Source organism: Culex quinquefasciatus, chromosome 1, assembly GCF_015732765.1.
Source record: "Culex quinquefasciatus strain JHB chromosome 1, VPISU_Cqui_1.0_pri_paternal, whole genome shotgun sequence".
Lineage (NCBI taxonomy): Eukaryota > Metazoa > Arthropoda > Insecta > Diptera > Culicidae > Culex > Culex quinquefasciatus.
In genome coordinates, this window is record NC_051861.1 from 40441930 (window position 1) to 40462082 (window position 20153).

Genomic DNA, 20153 nt, shown 5'->3' on the forward strand with positions numbered 1-20153 from the left:
AAACTAAAAAAGTGTCAAACGAAAAAGTGACCAACCACCGGGGGTTGAGTGTACTCCTGAAGCCTGTAATAATGCTTAAAAAATTATGCAATATTGCTCTGAATATTGCAAGGGGTCAGACCAAAATCCAGCATAAAGCTGTCAAACCAAAGTGGGTTTGGCTGCCAATCCCCCTGTCAGACCAAAGAGCTAAAGATAAACAAACTCAAGACACTGATATTGGTGAACACAAATTAGGCAAGCCAATTTGGCAACAAAAATATTTTTTCATCAAAAAATATCTTGTTGAGCTTAGAAAAATAGTCTATCGCCTATAAAATGATTAAATCAATCGGCTTATTACGGAAAACAGATAAAATTAAAAGATTTATATCATTTTTTGTTTATTTAAAATTTCAACCAAATTTCCGAAATTAACCTAAAGCATTTTGCAATAAAGTATGCGGAACTGTGAATCTTCTTTTAACATCTGCCCCTTGGAATATTGTGTACAACATTCGCTGCCTATTTTTTGTAATATTATCGAAAATTCATGTAGTTGACTTTGACAGTTCTAATCCTTGAACAGATGAAGAAATGTCATTTGGAATTTGCACTTGGAGCCATTTGGATGTCGTAAGTTGGTTTTTGTTTTCGTTAATTTAACATTATTTTTCAAACTTAACAAAAAAATGATCGTCGTTTTACAGATAACATTTTTGCTGCGGAAGGCAAATCCTCTTCGTGGCCAACTTTGCTTCCGTAGCCTAGGCGCTGAAGATCGAGAATGACCCGGGTGTTGACGAGGTGTCCATCCTCTTCGTGGCCAACCTTTCCACCTTGGCTAAGATGCGGATGCAGAGAAACGATCCGGGAGTGGACACCACGTCGACACCCGGATTGATGCGCGCCTAAAATATAATTAATGTTTCAATCATTTTTTTTAATCCAGCAACACGATTAGTTTTGTAAACTATTTGATTTTTTTTTTCTTCCTCAGATCATTTGTCAACAATCAACGCCGGATGTTCAATTGGCTGCGGTATTCTTGCGATCATCTGCACCTCGGCACTGACCGAGGATTGGCCACGAAGAAGGTGCGCGCCACGTCGACCCCAAGCTGTTTTCGATCATTCGGTCCTCGGCGTATTTTTTTCTGTGTATGCTGACGACAATGACGTTGACCTGTGAACTTGTGATGACAGTGGTGATGATTTTGGGCTGGTTTTTTGGTATAAATAAAAAGATTGAAAATCTACAATATATCATCTTTTCTCTTGAAGTCCTTACCGTAGCTTTGTTTGCCTGTTTTGAAATTTTATTTTGTCTGGACCATTCTCTGTATGGAGATTCTTAGCCGCTTTGGCTAGACTAAGTTGAGTACCGCTATCACCTTATCCGGGAGTTTGAAGTGCCAAATCGAGATAAAGGCTATTTATCGATCGAGTCATTGAGAGAAATGGCTATAAATGCTGTACAGCGTACACTCGACGTCTCTCCAGTTCTGTACAGCTCTTAATTAGAGTAACTGCTGGAGCAGATGTGGCAATGGACTCGCTTGCCTGCTTTAAATTAAGGTGTGTAGATAGTGAAATTGCTATGATTTTTTAAATGGGCATATTGCTAAGATTTTGGTGCGAAGTTGTTAGCAATAAGAAGTTTCATAAAACTTCGGCTATTTCTTTCAATTGGCTCATCCAGCATTCCAAGTAATAAAGGCTCACTTTACATTCGTTACTGTTTGTGATTTATTTCTCGGTTCGTGCTTATGTACACATTCAACAACAATCGATTCCTAACATAAAACGATTTCGTGAATGAGGTTGGGCGGGAAGGAAATATGACAGTTTATGATTTGGGAAGAATCGTTTGCACCACAGACAGTGCGCAACGAGGAGGAAGGTAACTTTAAATAAATTAAATAAATAAATTAACTCGGTGCATGATTTGAGCAAATGTCTTGAAAGTGAAGAAGTGGGGTGGAAAGGGTGTGGGTTGGTTCTAAGTTGTTGGTGGGTTGTGCTTAAATAACGCTAACATAATAGGACGCAGACTGGGAAGGCACCGTCGATGTAAGTCTTAACTCGTCTTAAGGGTAATCTCGTTCGGGCGGGGTTGTTTTGCACTCTTTACTGCAGCGTGGCGTAAGGGTTGTAGGCACCGTAGGCCAGCTCCTGGGGCGAGGCCTGTCCGTTGCGGTGCCAGTCCTGGTGGACGATCTCGGCGTTGACGGGCTGGGCGCTGGTGATGTAGGCGGTGGTCACGCGCTCCTGCTTCTTGTTGAACAGATCCTTCAGGAAGGTGAAGACTAGAAAGGAAAACAGCGTTTTAATATTTAAAATGAACAAAAATATCAATTAATACTCACTGGAGAACTTGAGGGCCATCAGACCGGCGATCAGTCCCTTGAGCGAGATCAGCTTGATGATGGTGAGCAGAATGGGCAGCACGATCGACATCTTCAGCTTCAGAGCCAGCAGCAGGGGCAGGAACACCTTCTTTAGGCGGCTGCTGCGGGCATCTAGATCGGTGGTGAAAAGAAGAGAGAAAGGAAAGAGAAAAGTTTAGCCTTGAAGTGGTGAAATGGGTCGGAAGCTTGCGTATGGAACTTTCGGTGAAAGCTTTCTTTGAGATTGTGAAGCTCGGAGAAATTGTGGTGAAATATCTGATGAAGACGTTTGTAGTATCTTTCAGGCGTATTTGTTTTCTTTACAATTACGGTGCGTTTTTAATGTTCCTTCTTCGTGTCTTGATTAAAGTTGTAGAATATTCCTGGATACTTAACTATTTATTATTTAGCACAATAAATAAACATGAATTGAGCTGAGTTCAAAAAAAAAAAAAATTATTGGAACTCTTGAAAATTGCCAAGTTTTGCTGGGAAAATCCCATTTCCTGCGGATTTGCTAACCCTGGAATATCAGGGAAACATTTGGTTTTAGATAATTATTTTCAAATAACAAGTGGACTGCTAAACTGCCAATGTTTGCATGAATGTCCCGCACTTTGTTCTAGAGATCTGGAAGAAATGCAGTGTTTTTGCGAAAACTTAAGACTTAACTTTATGTATGGGACAAATTTGCCTTTCACAGCTTGTTGTTTTTCTCATGAGTCATTTATGCGAACATGGGCAGTAAATATGTTTGAAAACATCTAAAATCAATTATGTTTCTTAGGTAATTTAACAAGTGGACGTCACATTGGGGTTATTTCAGCAAGATACGTCCTTTTGAAAAAATGACTAACGTTTTAAAAGTGTTTTCAATCGTTAAATTGGCAGAATGAAAAATAAATGGTACACATTGTTAGATTCTTTAAACGGTAGTATAACTTTACTTTTGTTTTAAGAAATAAGGACACTGCTTGCTCCAAATTTTAAACTCGCGCTTAATTTAAGGTGAAGCCTTCATTCAATTTCAAAGAAAATTGATCATCTCTCTGCTCTCAATTTAGTTTTACTTTACGAATTTGTGCACAAAAATAAATCAGCATAATTGTTGTAATTGTTGTAAAGGATCTGAACGAATGTTCAAAACAACTTTTAGAAGGAATTTTGTGAAAATGTTGTAAACGAAGCAAAACGGATATTGTCTAACGAAAAATTATGGAAATGCACCTTTAAAAAATGTTAGCAAAGGATCATTTTCAACAAAATAATATTGGATTTTTCCTCCAGAAACCATCAATTGCATGCATTCAGTTCAACGACTTCCTAATGTATGGTACTCACATTTAGGAAGCAAACCTCTTTTATAACATACAACACAACCAAGATCTTCGCCTCTACACACCACGAACGACAAACAGACAACAACAACAACATTTTCAACCACGCGTTGCGCCAATGACCCAGTAGCGCCGGTACAATAACAGCAACACCGACAGACAAACAAGACAAGACTCACTTTGTCTGATCTTTACCACGACTACACAGTTAAAAACCACATCGGGGATATTACCTTGTGAAACATGTAAATTTACAACTTGGTACGTGTAATTTTACATTTTCCACATGTAATTTTTAATTTTTCCAATACTCAACTATTTTTTAAACAGTGTCAAGAAGTGGCGATCGTACCCAAGTTCGTTGAACTACCGTGCGGACTGACCACACCAGCGCAGCGACGGCCAACAACAACAACAACACGAGTGACAACCGCGGACGATCGTCCAGGTGTGGTTGTGGTTGTGGATGTCTGCTCTCTGTGTGTTAATGGGTAAGCAAGACTTGCATCCATGTCGGGGAGGACCACGTGAGATGGTGGGCCTGCTCCGAATTTGGAGAACGAGGGGCTCGTCGATGTAGAATGCTATTTTAATATTCTTTTTAAAAATATAGAAAAATTAGGGGTTTGAAAAACTGCATTCTTGTGAAATTGAACACAGTAAAATTATTGAAGCTTAATTGAAAGAACGAACCGATAACTTAATCACAACAAAATTGCGGCAATTTCTTTCAAAAATGGATCATCAAGAATATTCATTTGGTAATGAACAACTCAAATCTAGAATTAGAAATAAGAAAACCAAAAAAAAAAAGAGCTTCGCTGCCTTGTTAACTCCAAGTGACAAAAGCAACATTTTAGGGGGAGAGGGGGTAATATGCACCCCTAAGGGAAAACTGTGATTTCTCAACTCTCGTTTCTCAACCATAACATCAATTCTGTGGAAGAATTTTGTTAAATGTTCCAAAACAACTCTTATTCTTCTTCATCCATGTGAAAAAAAGTCTTGAAAACCCTCAAATTTGTTTAAAAATGCAAATTTCTAAAAACATTTTTGATTCATTCCAAACAATCATGCGGAGCAATATGCACCCAACATTGGGTCAAAATGCACTACAACAACGGGGCAAAATGCACCACAACAATGAGGCAAAATGCACCGGGTAAAATCAGTTTTCACTAGTTCACCACTAGATGACACCGCTGTTTTTACAAAGGAGCATCACAGCGGTGCATTTTGCTCCGACCACGCTTATTACATAAAACTATTACACATATTAAAAGTTCAATAAAAATTAGATCAAAACACAAAATTTTAAAGTTTTGTAAATAACTTTGGCTGTTTTTATCCTACCATGCTCAAACTTTACCAGCATAGTTTTACTATGTTTAGCTTCCAATTTCTATGATTTTTTCCCTGGAAATTTTTTCCGAATACCGAGAAATGCTGGGGGTGCATTTTGCCCCGGGAGTGCATATTACCCTCTCTCCCCCTACAACATACTGACATTTTTCCTGTATAGAGAACCACTTAACTTTCAACTTATTTTTATTTTATTTTTTGTTAAAATAATAAAAAAGGTGATTTTACAATATTTTTGATGTATTGTATCTAATTGTCCATCCCTGTTCAAAACATCAGAACATGACTTTCAATAGAGTTATTTACGTGCGCATGTATTGCGTGTACGTACACGAAAAAAAGTGAGGTTAAATTTTGTCCGGCCAGCAAAATCAAATGGTGCGCTAGTGTGCGTACGCGAAACGTCATAAAGCTCTATAGTTGCATCCCCACGAAATGGATCAAATTTGGGGCTGCTTTCACACACACTAACACAAAAAAAAACAACCTAAAAAGAGAAACTTCTTCCATCTCTCCTGTTCGTGAAACACGAGAACTCCAAAAAGATCGTACGAAAGAATAATTAAATAATGACTCCCATGAATGGGGTTCACGCTCCCGAAACCTCAAAACAAGAAAAGCGGGAAGAGAGAAAAGAACCTCATTCTTTCTGGAATACGAGGCCAACACTCCCCGAAATTTGTGAAAAAAAAAACTTTCCCTTTTTCGAGAGAGGATAACGCAGCTTCGCGGGCACGAAGAGTGTCAAGCAAGCAGTAAATATTAATGTTCATAACTTTTGACCAACACACTTGACCAGAGAGTCGCTTTCTGGAGTAGTGGTGGTGTTGGTTGAGGACCACACGAGCACCTTTCGTAACCTTTCGGGTCGAAGAATTGATTGGTTTGTCGTTTTTTGGTTGTGGGAGATTTGCCTGGACGCCTTAATTAAATAAAATTAATGGTAAATATTTCTTTGTTTTGATAAGGAGACAAATTTCAAAATGAATTCTTAAAAAAACATAAAAAAGCAGTTCAAATGACAAATTAGGATTTTTTGAAAATGGTAAGGTATTTAAAAAACTTGATTCTTTCATTAAAAATATCAATAAAAGTGCGGAAAAGTTGGACTTTTCAGCACTCACAGGGATGCTCAAAACTATTTTTTCTGTACTGTATTTTTTGGCGTTGAATCGAAACCCGTTTCATCATTCGAGATTGTCAGTAATAAAATTATTGAAATTAAATAAAAAAATAAAAAAAAAAATTTTTTTTTGAATAGTAGATAACTGTATGTAATGTGAGGTGTTATGATTCTATTGTTAAAGTCTAAAAATCTAGAAAGCAAAATCTTTTAGGTGGATCACCTGCGTCAAGTGGGTGATCCTCGCCACCATGCTAATTAAACGTTTTCAAGACAACAGCGAGAGAGTGAGACGAACACAAAAAAAAAAAACGATGATAAATATTGAGACACGTCGCGTTCGCTCTCGTATTGATTGGCATCGGGCTGGTCACCACCTCCGATGACGCAGGGCTGGCCCGAAACCCGGATATTTGGAGAAATCGAAAACAACTTTCATTTTTTCGGGACGGGGGCACCTCCCTCCCCCTCCTACCCTCCATAACCTTAATGGGTGGTGGCGGCGATCTTGTCCCCAATGGTGCGTTTGTGTTGCGAAATTTCAATAAAAGTCGTATCCGCTTTCGAAATTTTCAGCAAAAAGACCGCAACGCTCGAAAAGGGACGAACTCGGCGACCCAGGCGACACGGCTTTTGGGGTGGGATTTTCTTTTTGGATTTTTAATTTTTGTGGATGGGATTGCGTAATATTTAATGATTAGGCGGTGCAGGACTTTGTTGTCGGGAATGGGCATTTTCAACGATATTTATGGACTTCGAAAGAGTCATCGGGGAGATATTTATCACTTCGCTCCAAAGTGGTTCGTAATTGCTGCCGGGGCAGAAAGAGAAGTCATTATAAGGGGTGGAAGATTGATGGAGGAAATCAAAAGTATTTTTTTTTTTAGAATTGCACCATATGGTGCAAAAAGTTTGAATTGTGCGGAATTAAATTGAAATTTAGGTACACTAATGTTTTAACCAACAATTTTAGAGAAAAACTCCATTTTTTGGAAAATTATGCATATATACCTAAACTTTACAAGCATTTTTCGTTGATCAATTTTAAATAGTTTTTTTTTGATTTGATATTTGTAGATGTCAACTCAATCAAAAACAATATTCCTAATGAAAAGGATAAAACATTTCGTTTGGAGCAACTTGCGAAAACTGGGTCCTAAAATGAAGCTTAAATTTGTGATATTATTGTCCACAACGATAAATTTTATTTTGCTGAGTCCAATGACCCTTTGTACGACCCCAAAGGATTTAAAATGGATTTTTAAATCAATTTTGAAAAAAATACCTCCCGGTCCTTCTTGACAGAAAAGTTTTTACTTGACAGCTCTTTTCAAGGGGACCATAGCTGATCCATCGAAAAAATGTTGTCTTGTCAATATTTTTTTTTAATTAAAATGAAAAAAGTGATCAGAAATGGCTTTTTATCGTGTTTTAACCATTGTATATAAAAAATGACATAGGGCTTTAGTACCCAATTAGGAATATTTGCATTTTGTAATTGAAAATATGACATTTTTTTTTAATTATTCGTCAATTCGTCAGCTGTGTGCTATCTTGTGACATATACCATTTTGGTAAAAAATGAGTTAATGATGACGTTTTTTTATACTTAACAAACACTAAAAGATGCTTTAACCCGATTTTAGAAACTCGCTTCCGTTTCCCGGATATCGCAATACACACTTGTGACATAGACCAATTTATCATCAAAATGATCGTGCGCACTTGTGTCACGTTATTCATGTGGTTGGAAAATGTGGATTTTTTTTTTGTTTTTTACAAATTTATGTTGATTTACATTTTCTGAAGGCAATGCAATCTTTTGTTTTTGAAAACATACTGATTAAGTCGGTTTGTATGGAAATTCTGTGCACACTTGTGACACGTAGTACAATTTTACTTTCGAAACACACTTGTGGCACGTGCTTTTCAGATTTTTGATTACACAATTTACTGTATCTTTACTTTAAAAATCGATTTTCTCGAAAAGTACTAAATGGTCGTTGTCACAAGATAGCACACAACTGAGGAATTATAAATTTTCAACTAGAATTGATCTTTAAAAAGCATTGGAATTAAGAACTCTTTGAATATTATTAAATTATAGGATTTGAAGTTTGACTTGTTGATAACTCTGGCTGAGTTTTTAACTTAAATTTCCTACATTTTAATTAGAAATAAGTACGCTGTCAAAAATCCACAAAAGCATCTACCAGTGGATACTTTTCTACCACATTTTTTTTGTGTGATCAATGTGGTAGATGCTTTGGTGGATTTTTGACAGTTCGAATTATTTCAAGAAAATCCACCGCGGTTAACCAAATCAAATAAACAAAAGTACTCATATCTGTGGACGAATTATGTTAGATGTTCTAAAACAACTATTATTCTTCGTCATCCAAAAAAGTCTTGAAACCCTTGAGGGGTTTGTTTAAAATTGTTGTTTAAGCAAATTTCTTAAAACATTTTAGATTCATTTTCAACAATCATGCGGGGCCATACGCACCACAACAACGGGGCAAAATGCACCCGGTGAAAGTAGTTTTCACTAGTCACCACCAGATGACACCGCTGTTTTTACAAAGGAGCATCACAGCGGTGAATTTTGCCCCGACCACGCTTTTTGCATAAAATTCAATTACAAATACATTTTGGATTAATCTATCTATAGCATAATGATGATCAAGGCAAAAACTATATGAATTAACACTTACAATATCATTGAATGCGTTTTATAGTGTCCAAAAATCATATTGAAAGCTCAATGAAAATTATATCAAATTTTGTAGTTTTGCCAATAACTGTTTTTGTCCTACGATGCTCAAATTTTTCCAGCATGGTTTTACAATGTTAAGCTTTCAATTTCTATGATTGTTTCGTCATAAACTTGTTTTTCTAAGGTACCAGAATTACAAATTTGTAAAAAATTCAATTGAAGTCTTCATTTTATAAAAAAATATCTTTTATTAGGCTTTTTGCAATAAATTCTAGACGATTAACAGTTGATTTTACAAAGTTGTTTTCTTATGAAAATGACAATTCCGATAAAAAAATCCTCTGATTTTTTAGATTTTTTTTTTTTTGAGGAGAATGGGGGGAGAGAGGTTGATGAATGATAATTAATGATTCGCTGTTATTTTTATTTAAAAGATGTTTTGTGTACAAAAAAATAAGCTTTAAACATTTATATGTATGAAGTTGTCAACCTGGACATCATTTTCATTATTTTCTCCAACATAACTTAGTGTTTAATTTGATAGACCAAATAATGACAAAGAATTTATGGATTTTTTGGTATTTCCAAAAAGCAAGCATGATTTCAAAATAATTTACCATTTAACAGAAGGTTAACTAGTCGAATCACATTTTTAACAGTTTTGACCGATCAAAATGAGATCTCCTAAACGGATTTTTTTTCAATTGAAGTTCTTTTCTTTGAAAAATACATTTTTTTTCTTAGAAAAATATCTTTGCAAAACAAAATATGCTGTTTATGATAAACAACATTTGAAATGTTGATTTCTCTAAAAAAGCAGTCATTTCATATTAAATAAAACATTTTAAAACTCCCAAAAAGAAAGGTAAATTAAAATTAAAATATGTTAAAATCATGCGCATAATACATCAAACGGGTTTGAAAAAACTCAATAGTATGGAATGAGACAAAAAAACTATCTGAAATATTCAAAATACAATTTTAAGGCTAATTCTAAAAATAAACTGCACTTATTTGTCTTTAAACACGATAACTATGAAAAAAAAAGTAATTATAAATTATTATTTTGTTTAACTTGTTCCAGAAATTTCTATCAAACATGAGAATGGCATATTTGAACCTAACTTTCTCTTTTGTTTGAAAACCAGTTCTCAATCTAGAACCGACGCTTACATGTTAACTCATTCTTGCAAGTCAATGAACTTCTCTGAGCACAAATCAAACCTCATTCTTTTTCATCCCAAAAAGATAGTCCATTGACCCCAAGCCAGAACGCCCAATCCTTCAGAACAACTCCCAGTTCAATCCCATCAACTCCAGCATTCCTCCCGAAGGCATAAAAGTGAAAGTTAATAGCACATAACAGAGGTGGGCTGTTTTATAACTTTTTATGCTGCGTCTGCGTATTCCACGACCAAGATAGAAGAGCAGAAGGAAGGGGAGGCTTCTTCACCTTGAACCCGACACCAGCCACGCCACAACAACAATAATAAAAAGTACACGCTGTTTTACACCTCTCCGTTTTGTACTCTCTTGGCTGGGCTTGTGTATTAGGCTTTTGTTGTACTTTGATTCGCACTAGGGTGGCCCGACTAGTGTATCGCTAACGAAACTTATGGTTTGGCAAAAAGTTGAATTGTTTTTTGAATGTTATGGTTTCTCAAATCATTTGTGTGTATCAAGCTTTTGATCTTTATAATTTCGAATAACTGTTACGTTGAAAAGTTGATCAACCCTTCTCAAACCCCGAAACAGGCCACCCTAGCGATACACATCGATGACGGTGAAAGCAAACGCCTCCACCACCGGCGCTGGGTTCCGATGAATGCGCCTTCCTTGTCTGGCTCGGTGGAGCCCTCTGGAGAACACCGAAAAAAATAGTAAGTCAAACCAAGCCCCCCCCTTCCCCCCACAACAGCCCTGTCTGCAGTCTGGAGTCATGGTGGGATGATTTTGGATCTTCGACTGACGCCTAAGCAATGGGTGGTGAAGTGGAGTGGCGCGGAGAGTTCGACGAAAGATTAGTGAAAGTTTCGTTTGTTCAAATATAAAACTCCAAGTCGGACGGACGGAATTGCTCATTGCACCGACAATGGGGCTTACCGGTGGGCTGACAGGCTGGCTTTTGGGCATTTCTGACCACCGGGACAAAGGTTCTTCGAGGATGGGATAGTAGGTTTATTCTCAGAACGAGTTCTGCGAACGAGATTTTGGAGGTAGGTGTAGTTACTTGAGTGATTCCAATCGATCTTTTTCAGATTTATCGTTTCCACTGGATGAGTTCGAGGAGTCCGAGCTGGGATAGCTGCCAAAGACGAAGGTTATTGATTGAGGCAGAGGGTTGAGATTGAGGTGGGCATATTCTCAGAACATAAGAAAATATCGTTAAAAAAAACCATCCACAAGTCAACCTAAGATTTGGAAGGCAGAGCTAATTGCAAGGTTACTGCATTTGGCCTGCGATGGCTTGTACAGGGACTCCAACCTTTTTGAACTGACGATCTTTGGATTGTGATTTAACCACCAATCGTCTGTGCTGCAATTTCGAAGATTGCATTATTTTATGAGATTGTTAAATCTAAACTTTAAATCTAAAAAAAATCCTTCAGGAGAAGCTATTGAATATGATTGTGCAACAGAAAAATAAATTCGGCTCACTCAGCACTGAATCGACAAATTTTGAACAAATAATTCCCAATTTAAATGATTGATGTTTTAGTACAATATTTCTACTACAATTGTACGGTGATCAGTAAAAGTCTAGAAATTTAGTTTTGCTTTAAAGTCCATTTTAACAGACATTAAAGAAAGCTATTTCAACAACTTTTTCAATGATGATATCGTGCATACATAACTTTACTTAAATGTAATTAACATAGCTTTTTAACCCTGAATGTTTGTTGCATTTACGGGCCAACCCTGAAACAAATTTTGATAAATTGAATTCCCCAAGTAACATTTTTTTCCAGGAGTTCTACAAGAGCTCTTCAAGATAGCTACAGCATAGCAGTTTGGACCGCGGTAGGATAAAATTCTCTTCAAAACTTCTTCAGGAGTTTGGAAGAGTACTTGAAGAGAGTTCTATCCTACCGCGGTCCAAACTGCTATGCTGTAGCTATCTTGAAGAGCTCTTGTAGAACTCCTGGAAAAAAATGTTACTTGTGTCCGGATTTGTCTAATCGTGAAAACTTAGTTATTAAGTAGTGCATTTTGAAAATCTGGCAACCCTTTCATTAAAAAGTAGCACCGATAAAGTATGATTAATCTACAAAATTTTGATAAAAGTAAGAATTAGTTTTCACAGCCGAGGAATATCACAAAACTGGCAACACTGTCCTAAGAAATCAACTTTTAATCCGGATTTATGGATCAAAATTTTCAACAGGGGGGTAGTGAAACTTTTCTTTTATTGTTTGTAAACTACAAATTTAATACACAATCCTTACATAGAAAAACTGCTGAAATTTAAAAATTGTTATGCAATTGAATCTAAGCATATTCCACCACAAATTAAAGGAAATTTCATATGGAAATTCTAAAAACTTCAAATTACAGAAAATTTCTAAAGTAAATTTTCAAAATATCCTATGAGTCGTGGTTTTTCTATGCAGATACGACCTTTTGCAAATTTAATCTAGATTTATCAAATCCTAAAAGTTTCATGAAGATGTTTCATAATTAAAGTAAGTAATAGACGACTTAATCTTGAAATTTTGCCAAGCGCAATGCGAACTGTCAAACTTTTTAAGCCTTAAAAATAATCCATTTTAATTAATAACTTTTATTCACACAAAAACATTACATTCTTCTTTTCAGTTTGTTTGTAGTAGATAAAAAGTTCAAAGGTTTTTTTTGGCCTGGATGTGGAATGTGCTTAAGCTGAGCTTTTGCCTGCTGGACCGGTCCCAGGTTCTCCGGTAGCCACATCCGAAGATCATATTGAGCAATTCCATCTCAAATCAGGATTTTTTCTGGTAATTTTGTACCCGACCCTCTCCGATTTCAATGAAACTTTGTAGACATGTTATCCTAGGCCTATAAAAGCCAATTTTGTGTATATGGAGCCAATTGCACTCGAAAATGACATTTGAGAAGGGCGTTAGTTATTTAGATAATTTTGTATTCTGTAATTTAAAAATGACTGTATCTCGAAAGCGTTGCAACGTACCAAAAAGTGGTCAAAGACAAACTTGTAGGAAATTGGACGAGCTTTCTGACCATTGTCCCAAGTCCAAGTCTAGTTACAGCGGTTTTAAAAATTATAATGTTGAAAAAAACAGCTTTTTTGTGGTTATTGGCATTTTCTATATGACAGACTTGATTTTTCAGTCTTGAAAATATTTTTACCGGAAAGCTCGCACAAGTAACATTTTTTCCAGGAGTTCTACAAAAGCTCTTCAAGATAGCTACAGCATAGCAGTTTGGACCACGGTAGGATAAAACTCTCTTCAAGTTCTCTTCCAAGCTCCTGAAGAAGTTTTGAAGAGAATTTTATCCTACCGCGGTAGCTATCTTGAAGAGCTCTTGTAGAACTCCTGGAAAAAAAATGTTACTTGGGCGTCCAATTTCCTATAAGTTTGCCTTGTTTTAATATTTACATAGTTGATGATTTACTATCCAGATTTCTACCACACTGAATTCTGTTTTCAGTTATGAGCAATGTAATTAAGCTTATATCTGTAAGCCCATGCATCCAATTGAAAAGCTGTCAAAGGCATACTTATGGGAAATTGAACGAGCTTTCCGGTATTTTTTTTTTCAAGACTGAAAAATCAAGTCTGTCATATACTGCCGCTCGAAGCCAGTCCGTCCCATATGTAATTTCGTCAATTTTGAGATAATGATGCAGTTTGGTTCAAACTCATGTAAACTATCAGAAAAATCAATTAAATTTAGTACTATGTTCTAGAAAACCGGAGAAAATCCACTTTTGCCTTCCTCACTGAGGTAAGGCTATAATCCTGCTCGAAAAATGAACTTTTGAAAAACAGCTCGTAGACCTATGTTCATGTATACCTATCGACTCAGAATCGAAAACTGAACAAATGTCTGTGTGTGTGTGTATGTGTGTGCGTATTCCCCTTGGTGCTCAAAATTCTTGCCAAGTTTTCTCGGCACTGGCTGATCCGATTTAAGTCAAACAAGTTGCATTCAATTTGTTTTGGTGCCCCATACTGCACTATTAAATTGTTTGAAGATCCGATAAGAAGTTCAAAAGTTATGTATAAAAAAGTGTCAGAGTTTCGAATCAGGTGCTGGAATTTTGATGCCGGATCTCACTTATCTATATCAAAACTATGTCTGGATCCATCATCCGACCCATCGTTGGTTAGGTAATCAAAAGACCTTTCCAATGAGTCCAAAACATTGAAGATCTGGCAACCCTGTCTCGAGATATGACCACTTAAGTGATACTGATGTACTTTTTTTAAAGCCGGATCTCACTTAAATATATGTAAACTATGTCCGGATCCATCATCCGACCCATCGTTGGTTAGATTATCAGAAGATCTTTCCAACGAGTTCAAAACATTTAAGATCTGGCAACCCTGTCTCAAGTTATGACCATTTAAGTGATATTTATGTACTTTTTTTGATGCCAGATCTCACTTAAATGTATGTAAACTATGTCCGGATCCATCATCCGACCCATCGTTGGTTAGGTTTGAAGATCTGGCAACGTTCAGTCTCAAGTTATGACCGCTTAAGTGACATTTGTGTATTTTTTTTATTGAGAAATAGATGGAATTGGTGTCCAAACCCATCATATCACCAAATGTTGGTAAAAAGTGAGGAAGGCGCCAACCACATAGGTGGATTATGTTAGTTTTTTGTAAAATTCTAACACGTAGCCTTACGGGCGGGACAAATTTGACATGCGTTTTTCTCGGCTTGCTGTTTTTTCATATGGGAAGGACTCGATTTTAGCGGCAGTATAGAAAATGCCAAAAACCACAAAAAAATCTGTTTTTTCAACATTTTTATTTTTAAAACCGCTGTAACTTCGCAAGGATTGGACTTGGGACAATGGTCAATATGAAGACTTTTATGTTAAATTGTTTGGAGAATTGATTTCTATTATCGGTTTTTGAAAATTTTTACGTTTAGACCACTTTTCAAAAAAAAAAAAACAGTTTTAGTAAATGATTTTTGTATTTTTTAGGAAAGGCATACCATCCTGCATTTTTCGTGAGTCTCTTTGTCACATTCAGGCTATTTCCTCAAAAATTTTGAGCGAAAAAAATTCACCTTAAAATTTAATTTTTAAACATAAAAATTAAATAAAAAATCCCGTAGAAGTGGCGTGTATTTTTCTTTCAGTGTATTTTGGAACAGATTTTTAGAAATTTTCTACATACTCTTTAATCCTATGTACTTTAAAAGTTTTTGCCTCCCTTTCACTCAACCAAACACTCAAAAACAAAACTCTTGAAATTATTCATATCTATTTACCATCGCCATTTTGATCAACAATCAGCTGGTTTGGGTTCCCGTACCGTTGGTAATATTGCGAAGTTTAGAAAAGTTTTTTTAAAGTTATGCTGAAAAACGATTTTGTCTAAAGTTCGAAAGATTGTAAAAAGGGTGGTTTTTGTAAGAAACCCCCTTTTTTAAAGAGGTCATTGAAATACCTTTCCAATGAGCTCAAAAGATTGAAGATCTGATAACCATATCAAAAGTTATGGGTACTTTAGTCATATTTTAGTACTTTTTGGAGGCCGGATCTCAGATATTTCTATGAAACAGATGTCCGGATCCATCAGGCAACCCGCCATTAGCTGGATAATTGAAAGACCTTTTCAATGAGTCTATAACATCGAAGAACTGGTAACCCTATCAAAAGTTATGAACACTTAAGTGCTTTTTGACACTTATTGGATGCCAGATTTCAGACATTTCGATGCAAATGATGGCTGGGTCTTTTATGCAACCCGTCGTTAGTTGGATACTTGAAAGACCTTTCAAATGATCACGAAACATTGAATATCTGGTAACCCTATCAGAAGTTGTGAGCACTTAAGTACTTTTCAGAAGCCGAATCTCGATCGATCCTTCGTTGGGTAATCTAAAGCCTTATTTATTGTGAGGTGTAAAGTGATTTTACACATTTTATACAACCAATGTCCCCACATTTTGGTGACTTTAAAAAAGAAATTGAAAATCGCTGTTCTGGTGAAAACAATTTTGAAAATATAATCTCATTTCCTATATAAATGGGAAGAAAGCACCAACCAGCTTAATATGGATTAAGCAACGCTTTTTTTAACTTGGATGATGTCCTATGAAAATGTTTAACAAATGTAAGAACTCTAAATTTTAAAATTCATTATTCACTATCGTGTTATATTGCTACTGCACTATAAATCGTAAATTTCTTATTTACTTATAAACTTACAAATTAGTCTGAAATGCTTTTTTCGTACTTTTCGTTATTCCAATGATTTTTTTTTTATTTGGGAAGTATTCAGGGTACAGATCACTCGGAGAATTCGTTGTATTATTCTTCTGCAATTGTTGCATTTAGCTGACAATCCTGGAACAATTCAAACTTTGTTCACAAATTTAAGACAAGAGACAAAGTTATCCAATATGTTGTAACAATCATCGCGGTGCATCCGGTGCAACAAACTTTTGTTGATGTGCACCTCTAACAATCAATTTTATTTGCGTTTTCAGAGTTCACACACTATCAAATCTTTTAATCGGAACCACGTGTTTTCAATCACGATGCACCAATTCATCTTGCCTGTTCATACATTTAACCACCAATTTTTGCCACATCAATTCAACAACATGTATTCACAACTAGCCACACGAGCTCGTAAGTGGTCAATTGCTTTCCACGCCACCTGCAGTCACCGCAATAAAAGTTTGCAATTATGCCTTGTGCAACAGCACAACAACAAAAAAAATAGGTGCGATTCCATTAAGCTGTTGCTGCTGCTGATTAATTACTGTGAGCTGCAACGGATGTTTTCTATGCGCCAATTTTGGAAGCAAAATGGAATCGCTGGAGGAAAAAAAAAGAAGTAACAAACAACTGAACCACTTTTGGTCAATCTGGAGCAGTCTTCCTGGGTTATTGGAACATCTTGACCACCTTCTGCACAACTTCACATCTTCACTTTTCACCGAGATTCGACCCACTGATTCTCACCTTCCATCTGGCGACCCTCGTTTTCAGTGGCCGGAACGTTGAACTTGACGGTGTGGGTGTTCAGGAAGCGGACGGCACGCCCGGCCAGATCTTCATCGGTGGAAGCCCCGAAGGATCGCTCGCCAGATTCCCCAGATCGCTCGATGCTCAACCCTCCAAACAGCGGGAAGCTGGCATCGCTGTCGATCTCGTTGATCAGGCTGATCATCTGCTGTTCCTCCTTGGTGTTGGCAGCCGCAGCCGAGACGGCCAGGATGACCACGGCAAACACTAGGGCACTACTCTTCAGGAACATTTTCGTCGGCGGTTTTTTTCTTCTTCAAGCTCGGAGCTTCCCCTAATTAATTAATTGCACTGTGCACACAAACTGCTGGCCTAAGCTTAACTGATGGTTAATTTGTGTATTACAATGCTATTTATTGGAAGTTCGATTCGAGACTCCCGGCGCGAGGTTGGCCGAGCGGACACTCCACGGAAGTTCCAAAACTGCGCATGCGCCACACGGTTTGGGCCCTTGTTTGGGTGTCTTTTGGCGGGGTTCTCCGGTGGGGACACACTCCCGATAGTTTGGGGCCCCCGCAAGAAAGCTCATTTGGGATTCCGGTCAGGTCGAGCCTCCCCCAGCCGAGCTGGCCGATAGTGAGTTCCGCACGGGCTGCCTGTCTCCGGTGGTCAACCTGAATCGGCGTGGAGTTGGAGTTGGCAGTCGAAATATTTGTGCCAAAACGTGACTGGAATTTCGATGGAACTGCTGCGAAGTATGAAGTTCAACAATATTAAATGCTTGGCCTTTGGAATGTAGTATGTTTTCGATTTCGTTTGCATTGCGTTATGGAGGAAGAAATTGCGGTGAATTTGTCGTCAGTTTGAGGTTGACGATGATGACAGTAACGTGATTTGAGGAATTTCTTCCGACTGGAAAAATGTGCCAATAGACCGAAGCGGTATTTCTGCAACTAGTGAATCTGAGACAAGAATCAACAAATGATCGCTATCTTGTCGCACGTGGATTTTGGGACAAATTGAGCTAAGAATGCCATTTTGTGCAGCTCTCACATCAAAAACTGATAGAACTCCGTGCATTGTTGTCACTTTTCATGTGAATGAACTTTAGATGTGTTATATTAACATACCCTGAAAATTGCTGCAAGTGCGGCAACTGTCCAAAAGGATTTAAGTCAGAATGCTTTTGACATACGTACCTGACTACTGTAAACATTTTATATTATAACTTGGGACTCCGGCAACCAATTTCATTCACATTTCGTGACAACATGATACATTATTATTAGGATAACAAATAGAAAACCCCCTTCATTTGTGACCATAAAAGAAAACTCAACACAATGCCGTGCCAAATGACGTGACCAAGAGTCGAACCTGGGTTACTACGGCCACTACGTAGGTTCCTAACCACTAGACGATCACGGTTGTTCACTATCACTTTGTTTTTCATCGCTAAGTGAAATACGCTTGTGGAATAACTAAAAAAAAATTAAAAACCCAAATGCGTCGGCCGGGAATCTACTGCTTGGAAGGCAACTATGCTGACCATTACACCACCGACGTGCTGTGCTATAAGTTTGAGTTCAACGTGCAGTTTGATCGGGAATTTTCTTTGTTAGTTCTGTTTTTATATTGCACTAAAGTTCCGTTTTCTTCCGATTTTATTTGAACGAACTTGAATTTTTATGTGATTACATTTTTTATCGTTGTACCTTTGCTTTGAACTTTGTGAAAACAAAAATGAATTCTAATTTATTGTAATTTTATTTTAGTAAGTAGTTTAATAGTAAATGTATAAATTTAAAATAAATCAGCAAATCCTGATTAAAAAAATCAAAAAACTACATCATTGACACAAGAAACAGTCCCATCTTCAGCAAACGACAACAAAGATCTTGTTTATGTTCGGTTCAAATGACCGGAAAGTCAATAGCAGCATCACGTGACGAATTGAATGTTTCGCGCCGAACAGAAAGTTTCCCTCCGGCCAGCAGTGGTTGACGATGCGACAGTTTTATGATTTTTTACTGCCATTTCTCAACGCTCATTTCCATAACGTTTCGCTTGTTCCATCTCAGAGTCTAGCTTGAATTTGTTTACAGCCCCTGATTTGCCGCTCTTCCCAGGAGGGAAAATGCTGCCGAAGTGACTTCAGTCTGGCCGCATCAACACCTGATGGCTCTGTCTAATAGGCCTGCTAATTTTGGGAAAGTGTGACAAATTTGAATTTACCTTCGCCTAATCAACGCATTTCGATGCTAATTGCTGGCCACTTTCGACACGTCTTGAAATTCGATATCGAAAGTTGTCAGCCAACTTTTTATTAATAAATATTAATAAAGAACCAATATTCTCCTGCCGAAATGACTGCGTGCCATCGTAAAGGTCAATCGACAACGTTTCATGGGATCCACACTTGACCCTTGGAGAGAGTGAGGCCCTCAGAAATGAACCTGGCCAATGAGCGAGGACATCGGACATGTACGATCAATTGGCAACAATTGCGTCGCAGAGTTGCCGGATAGGGTATAGAATCAACTTATGGGGTTGAACTTTTTTCTAGATTTGCATGTTTGCATTTTTTTAAATAACGTAAGCAGGCAAATATTCCAAATTATTTTAAATTAAAATAAATAAAGGACGGTCATCAGGGTGGTCTAATTTAGGACATCCTTACGGCTGCCCCCGAAATTCAAAGATTGTTCCATCACTAGGCTGAATTACAAATTTGAGCACATTCTGACCATGGGAACCCCTCCCTCTAATCGCTTGAAATTTGTATTGGAAAAATCGTCAAAATGTATAGAGAAAAACTAACTTAATCCACCTATGTTGTTGATGCCTTCCTCACTTTTTACCAACAATGGGTGATATGAGTGGTTTGGACACAAATTTTATATCTAACTTCAAAAAAGTACATAAATATCACTTAAGTGGTCATAACTCGAGACAGGGTTGCCAGATCTTCAATGTTGTGGACTCGTTGGAAAGGTCACTTGATTACCTAACCAACGATGGGTCGGATGGTGCATCCGGACCTCGTTTACATACATTTAAGTGAGATCCGGCTTCAAAAAAGAACA

At 37.2% G+C, this 20153-nt stretch overlaps 1 protein-coding gene across 1 annotated transcript; it reads right to left on the minus strand.

Moving 5' to 3' along the window:
* Positions 1 to 1703: 1703 nt before the first annotated feature.
* Positions 1704 to 17514, minus strand: LOC6042440. Its single transcript, XM_001851506.2, has 3 exons — positions 17065 to 17514; positions 2348 to 2500; positions 1704 to 2287 (listed from the first exon to the last, which is right to left on the minus strand). The coding sequence occupies exons 1-3, from the start codon at positions 17357 to 17359 to the stop codon at positions 2109 to 2111; spliced, it is 627 nt and encodes a 208-aa protein (XP_001851558.2). The 5' UTR covers positions 17360 to 17514; the 3' UTR covers positions 1704 to 2108.
* Between the last annotated feature and the right edge of the window lie 2639 nt (positions 17515 to 20153).